Consider the following 10,650-nt stretch of genomic DNA (forward strand, 5'->3'; position numbering starts at 1 on the left):
AAAATTCTGAATACAAGTTTGATAGAGCAGCATCTAATGAGCGTTTTAAGAATAAAACGGAGTCTGTAGCTTGACATTTGTAGGAGGAGATACATTTGGCAGATGATCCTCGTTGAAGGGCTCTCTCATAGACTCCCATGTTAAAAATGACACCGAAATTGCTTAATATTTGAGAAATTATCATTTGTTGAAAAAAAATTGAAGTTGTCCTCTGTGAGATGAACATTTTGATAGTTGAATGGGTGAAATCGGTCAATGTATGCTGAAGATACGCTGCGCCAAAAAACGTACAGAAGAATAAAGAAGAAGAAGAAAGAGAGTGAAGAACAATAGTTTGATTGCCTAGCAACGGCAATCAAACTAATTATTTGTCGTGTTTGGAAGCAGTGAAAGTTTGAGTTACTCAGCAAAGCAGAAGATGCGTCGCACTTTGATGACGTGTACGATCTCTATTTACTGAGGAACTGCCACTGCTTTCGTAGAAGCAATTTTTTTAAAACACAAAACACCTCTTTCTCCCGTCGAACAGGTACGACAGCATTTTTTGTCTTTTTCATACAATATTTAGACGAATAATACGAATATTCTGAATGCAAGTTTACAAAATCGATGCTAAAATAGAGCCGCGGTGATCCCATGACAGCTTAGCTCGCAGCTTCTCCGCACGATAGCTAACTAGCTAGCTAACTATTCCTGATGCTGGGCGATCAGTGCTACTAGCTAAACCTGCTGGCTAGTTAGCTAAGTAGCGTCAAGTAGCTAAACCTGTTTCTACCCTCTAAATTGCTTAACACGTAATGTGGCTGTTTCAATATAGCATGGTCCCCACAGAATAACTCAAGTTATTGCTGGTAGGTGCTGTAGTGACGACTGACCGTCACAGCACATGTTAACGTTAATCTACGCGGAACAGATGACAGTTGGCCCACATGTTTGCTTTTCCTGAAGGAATGGATGTTTTACCGCTGTCCTCTGTCCTGAATGTCACGCTAAAACTTTTAACAACGTCAGACACGGTTTATTCCAACCTAATCAACAAACCTCTGCACCACTGTCTCAAGTATAAACGAATGTTAGTTCACAGATCAGTCATGAGCCAGCAGCAGTAAACCAGGTCAACTCATGATCACTCCCACGAGAGTGGAAACCAACCAACACATTATGTTCATGTTCGATCTTGCACTTGTCTGCAGATCTGAAAGGTTGCAAGTTAATAGAACAAGCTGTCAAAATCAGTGTCATTTTAGAAATATGGTACTCACTTAAATCTAAAACTACTGATCAGCCAACAAGATAAACTAAAGTTTAGAAAATATCACAAAAAAAGAAAGAGAAACATTTAATTTAAGTGCAGAAATGATGACAAACAGCCATGTGACTTTGTTGCATAATAGCAGATGTAAGAGCTATATTAAAATGTGGAACTAATGGACAGAAAAGCTGTTCAGATTTTTGCGGGTGATTAGACCAGTTAAATGACTGTGGAAGTTGGATAGTTAATGGTTTTAAATCCATAAGGAGAATGTAATGTGGCATGAAGAAGTTCTGCCACTAAGAAGAGGAGAAAGACACTCAAATGACTATCAAGCATAGGGCAAACATAATGTTGTACTGTTTTTATGATGATATAAGTGTCATGTGAGAAATATGTAAATGATTTAATAATTGTGCAAATTGCTCTCCTAAACTTTACTGAGTAAGGCTGGGCCCTTGGATGGAGTGAGTTGGAGCCCCAGTGAGATGACTGACCAGGGCAACAACAACCAGAACATCTCCTGCAACCCCTTTGCTGCCCTCTTCAGCTCACTGGCTGATGCCAAACAGTTTGCATCAGGCCAGAAACCACAACAGCCCTCTGCGGAACAACCATGTGAGTAGAGTTATCAGATTCCAAGCTACTCTCAGATTAGAAACACTTAAGGAGCAAGATGCAGCTCATTACAACATTCATGCTTATAATTATATTGTATTAGTAACAGTTGTGTGTACACATAGTAGTACATTTCTTCAAATGTTAAATAGATTTTAGTTCATTAACTTCTCTGCAGTATGCAGTTCGTCTATTGTTAATTGAAGGATTTTCAGTCATTTATCTTTGCGGTCTACATCATTTGAGATATTTTTTGCACACAGCATGTATAAGATCCTTTCACATAGTTTCAGTAATACACAAGTCAAGAGATTATGAGGACCTTAAAAGCATTAGTTTGTGTGTCTTGAAGTTTGTCATTGTGGACCATTTTCTTTTTGTAGAAGCCAGCCTTATTGCATTACATTTGCATTCAGAATTTGCCGCCATATATACAGGAGTCAGTTCTTCTTTTTATGTATGCAAAGTTTTCCGTGTCACACAAAAACAGCACAACATTTTCACACCTATGCTTAACCTGTTTCAAAATGACTCTTGCTTACCCAGATGTTGCTTTGTGATGAGATTTCAGGTTTCTTTCTGATGGTTTGTAGACTGTGCATCTGTATGGTGGCACCATCAGTTCTGTGTCAGCTAAGCTTACCTGCGGCTCATTTTCAGCCATATGGGGGTTTTGGTCTTTCTTCCCAGCAGATGGGCAGTTTTCTTGGTTTTTCCTTAGCTTCTTTAGTCCCCATTGCTTTCCACTGCTTTGTAAGCATCATGCCAAAATTGCTTCTTGATTGTTTTTGATTCACTAAGTTTCTGAAATTAAAAATAACAACTCTGCAATTTAGTGTCAGATGTACTACTTTACCTTTCAAAAATTAACAAAATGTGTCATTTGACCAGTGGGCCTCTATACTTCTGCAAATTACTGTAATGTCAGACATTGTAATGTCTCACATCTGTATATTTTTATTACTTCATCAAGCTATCATTTTGCATGTTTCATACTCTGTATCTGCTACCACAGTGGAAGACTCAGGAGAGAGCCAATCAGAGTCAGAAAACTCTGTGTCAGACAGCGTCGATGACAATGATGACTCCGTGGCAGAGATTAGCCGCTCCTTCCGGTCCAGGCAGGAACTGTGTGAACAGCTCAATGTCAATCACATGATCCAGCGCATATTTCTGATCACCCTGGACAACAGTAAGTGATAAGCAAAATATTGTATATTGACAAACTGGTATTAACTCAGAAAGGATTATTACATGGAGAGTACTAAGCTGCTTTTTTCCACTTCCCTTTTCAAATCACAATCAGTGCAATGAGTTATGTTCACTGTTTAGAAAAGAGACTTAAAGTAATTCTGACAGTATTTGAGGTGACATCATACCCCCTTGTTTTCAGTTTTGTGTACTTGTCTAGTGGGACTCTGCAAATTTTAGGATGCCTTTGATACAAGTCTAGAGTGACCCTACAATGTTCAGGACTGTGAGGGTTGGACCACCTTATGTTGGACTCCTGGTTCTTCTTGTTGCTAATCTTGTTTCACTAGCTGCATGCTTTGAAAGTTGCACTCGAGAACCAATTGACAAGGCTGTCTCATTTATAATAACCTTAGACCTTCACGGTCACTCTTTAGATGCCTCTGTCCATTGTGCCCTCTCAACTGAGACACAACTGTAGTTAATATCTATAGCAACTCGGTAGTAACTCCAGTAACTGCAGCAACTTGTGTTCACACAGTCATAAACAAAGCTGAAAAATGTGAGACCCATGTAAAGGCTTGTATGTGTGAAACACAGTCAACTCACACAAACCACCGCTTTTATTACCGGCAAACCAACATTTTCCCCTTGAGGGTTTTGCTTTGAAATGAACAGTCAACAGACAGGGACCTTATGAAGAGACTGTATTGGTCCTAAATAGATGCAGAACCTGCTCATATTCAGGGTATTGTTGGATGGTGCTTTGTGTCTTGAAAGTCATATGTGAAATTTGCAGTGAGCAACAAATGACTCACCACTTTTAAGTCAATATAAAGACCTCCACCACTCTGAAGTCTCATTGTGTGTTGGCTGGATCTCCCCACCGCTGAGACTATGTGAGGATGAGTCATGATCCAGAAAATGTAGGCTAAAAGCCCCTCCTGTTTTCATACAGAGCCCATTAATAAAATTTCTGCTCTTTTGATCCTCCAGTGACTTATTTACTTTAATGTTTGACTGTTAAGCACAAATAATCCAGTGTACTTCCTTGCTTTGGTTTAAGCTCAATGAGCTTTAAAATTATTTAGGTTACTGGCCTCTTTCCCCTAGGTGACCCCAGTTTAAGAGGAGGTAATGGGATCCCACCTCGCTGTGTTTACTTGGAGGAGATGGCAGCAGATCTAGATGGACAGGACTGGCTGGACATGGACAACATAGAGCAGGTCAAAATGGTTTTTGCGTCACCGCTCTTTTGTTTCATGTCTGTCTTTCTTCCTGATCTCTCAATAAACTATGAGTCACCTTTAGGAAATTTCTGAATGGATGGAAAGGTTGGATTAATTTGATATATCTTCATCCTGCAGGCTCTTTTTAACCGCTTGCTCCTGCTAGAGCCAGGAAACCAGCTCATCTACATGACGTCATGCAGCGCTGTCAACCTGTCTGCTGACCGTGATGCTGGCGAGAAATGTGCCATCCCTTACCTTTTTGCTTGTTACCAGAGGGCTAAGGAAGAGGTATGTTTTTTATTATAATTATAGCACTCTAGTGCTACTATCTTTAGCAATTGCCAGCTGATAATAGACGGTTCTCGGTAATTGGAACATAAAAATAACCTGTGTTCTCCCATATATCAATGAGTTTCATTTTATCTGTACACTAGGTGACAAAGGTACCAGAGAAGTTACTTTCATTTGCTGTTCGCTGTAAGAACCTCACAGTTTCAAACACACGGACAGTTCTGCTCACCCCAGAGATCTACGTCAGTCAGAATGTGTACGAACAGCTTCTGGACCTGCTGCTGGACAGCTTCAGTGGAGCACGTACGTCCTGGATCAGGCTTGTTTTAGTTTTCTTTCTTGTCTACTCTTGTTCTCAGTAAAGCATTCTCTGTAGTTTTCTTTACTTACAAAGCCACTGTGTTTTAGAGCCGGAGGTGGTGGTTGAGTTTGTTGAGGAGGTCATTCCTGGCCTGCTCTCTGACCAGGAGGTGCGTACCTTTGAGGAGGTGATAGTACCGGTGTTCGATATCTTCCAGGGACGCATCAAAGACTTGGACCTGTGCCAGCCTCTTCTCTACTCCTACCTAGATGTTCTGCTCTATTTTAGCCATCATAAAGATATTGCCAAGGTCATACAACTGAGAAAATTTTACAGTATTTATACTGAAATTACATGCAGTAATCTTTTTAAATCCTTCTAGCTTATTATTTTCTTTTCGGTTTTTCTAGGTATTGGTAGAACACATTCAGCCCAAAGACCCAGCTAATGGTCTACAGTATCAGAAGACCCTATTGGGGACAGTATTGAACATATCCTGCTTGCTGAAAACCCCAGGTGTGGTCGAGGGACACGGCTACTTTCTGAACCCCTCCCGCTCCAGTGCCCAGGAGACAAAGGTTCAGGAGGCCAACATCCACCAGGTGAATAAATGAATTTGCTGTTACTGCTTTCTGTACCTTTTCAGTCTACCAAATGCACCAGAGATAATGGCCTTTACTCTCCTTGTGTTGCAGTTTATGGGTCAGTTTCATGAAAAGCTTCACCAGATCTTGAAAAACTTGCTCCAGCGGTCTGGTGAGACTCGCCACTTGCTGCTCTCATGGTTGGGCAGCTGTCTGCAGGCTAATGCTGGCCGAGCTAAGATCTGGGCCAACCAGATGCCAGAGATTTTCTTTCAGATGTATGCATCAGATGCATTTTTCTTAAACCTTGGTGCGGCCCTGCTGAAGCTGTGCCAACCCTTCTGCAAGACACGTTCGCCCAAACTGCTCACCTTTAACCCCACCTACTGCGCTCTCAAAGAGCTGAGCGAAGAAGAGAGGCGCAATCGCAATGTACATGCAAGAGGTCAGTGTTTATGAGAAACACAAAGTTCTGGTATTTTTACATCAGCATTCAAATCTGAGGCCAATAGGATACAGCATATATACAGTACATATTATATTTATATTTAGAGGATATTAAATAATAAATATAAGTGTCTTGTTATCACTTGTGTTTCTCTTATACCAGGTCTAGAAAAGGAAACCTGCCTGATCCCTGTTCCTCCCCAGCAGCCAGTGGAGTCTGCACAGTCCTACAGCCTGCTAACTGAAAACCTCATCTTCACACAACTCACCCTGCATCTCGGTTTTCACAGGTACACATGCTTGCAGCTCCATCTAAACCTTTCAGATCTCCTTTCACCAAAGTGTGGTCCTCATGCGTGTACCATATGTTAGCATTAATGCACGTTTTCTTTTGTCCGTACACCTGTGTGTACACAGACTCCATGAGCAGATGGTGAAGATGAACCAGTCTCTCCACCGACTCCAGGTGACATGGCAGGAGGCCCAGCGAACAGGCAACCCAATGTCGGAGCAGCTCCTGGAGCAGTTTGAGCGTCTGATGATTGTTTATCTGTCAACCAAAGCTGCCACTACGCAGCCTGCCGTTCTACAATGCTGCCTTAACCTCCAAGCTTCCACTGCTGCTTTGCTTGTCCAGTTTGCTGTGGGAAACCAGGGGCCTGAACATGTAGCACTCAGTTTCCCCCTGCCCTCTGTGCAGAATACTATGCTATGCTATGTACCAGGTAGGTCACATCTTTTACTGCAGAAGAAATGTAGAGGAGAAAAAAAAAAACAGTGTTTCTAAAGCCTGTGTTAGGTTATGATTGTTAATGTGTCATGCCATCCAATAGTCTTCTTTTTCATATACCATTACAGACAGTTTTATTGCCTCCTTTAGCCTCCTTCTCGTAGCTATTTGTGTTCAAACACTTTGTGGAAACAGTGGATAGTCTATTCAACATAATGTTTTAAAAATGACTGCTGTGACTTTAAGAATGTAGTGGTTAGTTCCTCATTGTACATTTATTGGTTAAGGCTGAAATATTGCCTTATTTTACATAGTCATGACCCAAGTCTGTCTTTTGTTTGTCAGAGTTCTTTGCAGAAAACTTGGGAGATTTCTTCATCTTCCTGCGTCGATTTGCAGATGATGTCTTGGAGACTTCAGCAGAAAGTCTTGAGCAGATTCTAAACTTCATTACTGTCTTCATGGGTAACATAGAGAGGTGCATAATCTCATCAATCATGTCTCTGGTCTGAGTAAAATGAATGGTGCAAGACATCATTCACATTTGTCTTGTGCACAAAACAGGATGAAGAACCCTCATTTAAGAGCAAAGCTAGCAGAAGTCTTGGAGGCAGTGATGCCCCACATGGAGCAGGTGGCTACTGGTGCTGCTCAGCCGATCGTATTCCTGAGAGAGAGAGTCTTCTGCACCTACAGACATGCACCTCAGCTTGCTGAAGCACTCATCACTGTGTTTGTAGACATTGAGTTCACAGGTGAAGCAGTCATGTTCTTTACAGCAAACACCACTTTGAATAAAATCATATACTGGTAATAAGTAAATATTTATTGAGCTGACTGGGATCAGTTTGTGGTCTCTTTGCCGCGGTTATGTACTGCATAACAAGATAAAGAGGAAACAATAGAAAGGAATGCCAAAGCATGTTTGATTTACTTTTCCTCTACTTTTTTCCCAGGTGATCCTCATCAGTTTGAACAGAAATTCAACTACAGAAGACCCATGTATCCAATTCTCAAGTATATGTGGGACAAAGACAGTTATAGAGAGAGCATCAAGGTAAAGAAGAAATTCATCATAGTCTTCATAGTAGTAAAATGGTTTCATTTTTTAGAGATCTTATGTTTTTTTTGGTTCTTATGTTGCTCTCTCTCATAGGAGAACATTTAAAATCCCTTCTCTACAAATATTCCCACTTAAAAGTGTATTGCCTCTGACAGAACAATAAAAACAAACATGATCAGTTTAATTTTGTTGGCTTTTATCTTTCAGCATTTGGCAAACTATGCATCTGAGAACCTGGAGGCCATGAATCCCCCTCTGTTCCTGAGGTTCCTAAACCTGCTGATGAATGATGCCATCTTCCTACTGGATGAAGCAATTCAGGTGAGACCATACAACAATTCTGGCTTTTTGTCGACATATGTCAAAAATATGTCATATGTGTTCATTCATTTTCTCAGCGGTTGTGAGTTTTCTTAGTGTGTTGTGTTGTTTTCCTTCCTTTATGCCACTTTTCTGTTTTGCAGTACCTGAGTAAAATCAAGGTTCTACAGCTGGAGCGTGATCGAGGGGAATGGGATGGCCTGGCCCCCGATGCCCGAAGAGAAAAGGAGTCCAGCCTGCAGATGTTTGGACAGCTGGGACGTTTTCACAACATCATGTCCAATGAGACCATCGGCACACTGGCCTTCCTCACCTCAGGTCAGGCAGAAAGGATTGTCAGGATTGTCACATGTGATCTTTTCTTCACAGCACAATCATATTTTTTTTCACCATTTCTCTCTCAGAAATAAAAGGTATCTTTGTGCATCCATTTCTGGCTGAGAGGATCATCTCCATGCTTAACGACTTCCTGCAGCACCTGGTGGGTCCTAAGATGGGTGCTCTTAAAGTCAAGGACTTCAGTGAGTTTGACTTCAAGCCCCAGCAGCTTGTTTCTGACATCTGCACGATCTACCTAAACCTGGGGTACGATGGAAACATTTCTTCTTCCTGTATAAACTGAAAAAAGTCATTTTCATCTTATTAATATTTACATGATGTGTACGAGATCTACAGTGGCACATTGCTAAATACTGTTTTTCTTTGTAGTGATGAAGAAAATTTCTGTGCTACGGTCCCAAAGGATGGGCGGTCGTATTCTCCTACCCTCTTCTCCCAGACACTTAGAGTACTAAAGAAGATCAACAAGCCTGGGGACATGATTGTGGCATTTGGAATGCTTGCTGATAAAATAAAGGTACCGTCGTACTTGTTTTTAGGATATAACACCACAATGCATCTTGTTTTGTAAATCAGTGCAGTGGTTCAGTATAGTGTTAGAAATAGTTAAATGTCTTGTCATTGTCCCTCTACTTAGTCTCATGCAGACAGACAGCAGCAGGAAGAAGAAACCTATGCAGATGCTCCAGATGAATTCCTGGACCCTATCATGTCTACCCTGATGCTGGATCCTGTTCTTCTACCTTCTTCTAATGTAACAGTAGACCGCTCAACTATAGCAAGGCATCTTCTCAGGTAAACCTCATAAGTCACAAAATTTCACTCAAGGAGCAACCCTGGTATTTATGTAAATTGGTTGGTGTATGAGAGTCTAATAAGCAGTTATTTCTTATATGATCTCTATTTGCAGTGACCAGACAGATCCTTTCAACCGCAGTCCTCTCACCATGGACCAGATCAGGCCAAATGAGGAACTCAAACAGCAGATCTTACAGTGGTTGGATAAGCATAAGCAGGAGAGGCTGCAGATGGGACCCAGTGGTTAGCTCTGACCTCTCACTGTGACAGACTTCATTCGCAGCATTGTTTTTCTTTGTTGACCCACAAACTCTTCTGCTTCGTGGCTGGTGTGCTTTACCTCTGTGGATTTGTTCCAATTCCTCCAGTCCAGTAAAAATTCATTGCTTAAAGGATCGCCTCTGTGACAACAGTCCAGGCAAACCGTAGCCCACCTGCTGGTGGCAGCTTCAAAATCCACACACAGTAGCTCCCATGATGCCCTATTGTAGACATTGGTAGGGTGATGCAGCCGCTGGTTCCTCTGTCTCTGAATACTATGTATTAATTCTTTGTTACCGTCAGAACTATGGCCAGGTGTCAGTTCAACAGTGCTTGAATGTTCTGTGTGAACACCTGACCCACCTGTAGGGCCCAGCCAGATTTTATACTGCAAGGTAAGTATTTTTTAGCAAGTCAAATCATGGATTGTGTCATCTATAGTTTAACTACATCATACACTGCCTTTCAAAGTTCACTAACACCCTATATGTTTGCACTCTTGGTTCAGTCTCAGCATGCTAGCTGTAAATACATAAAGCTAATTTATGTGTTTCAATTTATTGTCTTTTTCACTGTAATAAACACATATAGCACCGATCTGTGTCTATATTTTACAAGTGTCTGTATTTTAACACAAATAGATCTTAAAAGACCTATCTTTAATTTTAAGTAGAAATGTTAAACACTGCGTCACGTTTTTCTGTTTCTTCCTACCATTTTATGATTGTTAGAATGACCACATTTCTTGAGATTAAACCCCCAGAAGGCAATAATATAGGGTTCAGCTGTTTGACGGGCAGTGCAGGTAACGGTCATAGTCACCATTTAAATTAACATTGACCAGGTTATCACTGACGTATCTTAATCTAGCACTTGAACAGATTTTTTTGTTGTGCGTGTGTGGAAGCGTAGCGCTTTTGCAAACTGTTGATCTGTAGAATCGGTGCCTAAAAACCAAGAGCCTTGCAGTAAATGTCAGCGAATGAGGATTTGATTTGTTTCATACTCTTACACAGACATAATCATGAGTTTGTTTCTACAGAAATATATGGAGCTGTGCAGTAGAATAGAAAAGAAAGAAGACCAGAAAAAGAAGATGATGTGTTGTTGAGTAGTGTTTTACTTAAAAGGTTTTGGTTCAGATTCAAGTGAGGTTTCTATAAAAAGGTAAAATGTGAGAAGAGGATAATTTATTTGTCAGCATGCTCTCATATTGTGTTAA

At 40.9% G+C, this 10,650-nt stretch overlaps 1 protein-coding gene across 1 annotated transcript; it reads left to right on the plus strand.

Moving 5' to 3' along the window:
- The first annotated feature begins 416 nt into the window (after positions 1 to 416).
- On the plus strand, positions 417 to 10,025 carry ube4a (ubiquitination factor E4A (UFD2 homolog, yeast)). The gene is made up of 20 exons (XM_028420167.1): positions 417 to 529; positions 1,702 to 1,870; positions 2,886 to 3,062; positions 4,175 to 4,287; positions 4,429 to 4,581; positions 4,728 to 4,887; positions 4,993 to 5,195; positions 5,296 to 5,487; positions 5,581 to 5,914; positions 6,080 to 6,206; positions 6,334 to 6,641; positions 6,992 to 7,124; positions 7,211 to 7,401; positions 7,603 to 7,703; positions 7,917 to 8,030; positions 8,174 to 8,348; positions 8,435 to 8,615; positions 8,739 to 8,886; positions 9,007 to 9,164; positions 9,280 to 10,025. The coding sequence occupies exons 2-20, from the start codon at positions 1,741 to 1,743 to the stop codon at positions 9,413 to 9,415; spliced, it is 3,234 nt and encodes a 1,077-aa protein (XP_028275968.1). The 5' UTR covers positions 417 to 529; positions 1,702 to 1,740; the 3' UTR covers positions 9,416 to 10,025.
- The last annotated feature ends 625 nt before the right edge of the window (positions 10,026 to 10,650 follow it).

The sequence above is a fragment of the Parambassis ranga genome, chromosome 13 (genome assembly GCF_900634625.1).
Source record: "Parambassis ranga chromosome 13, fParRan2.1, whole genome shotgun sequence".
Classification (NCBI taxonomy): Eukaryota; Metazoa; Chordata; class Actinopteri; family Ambassidae; genus Parambassis; species Parambassis ranga.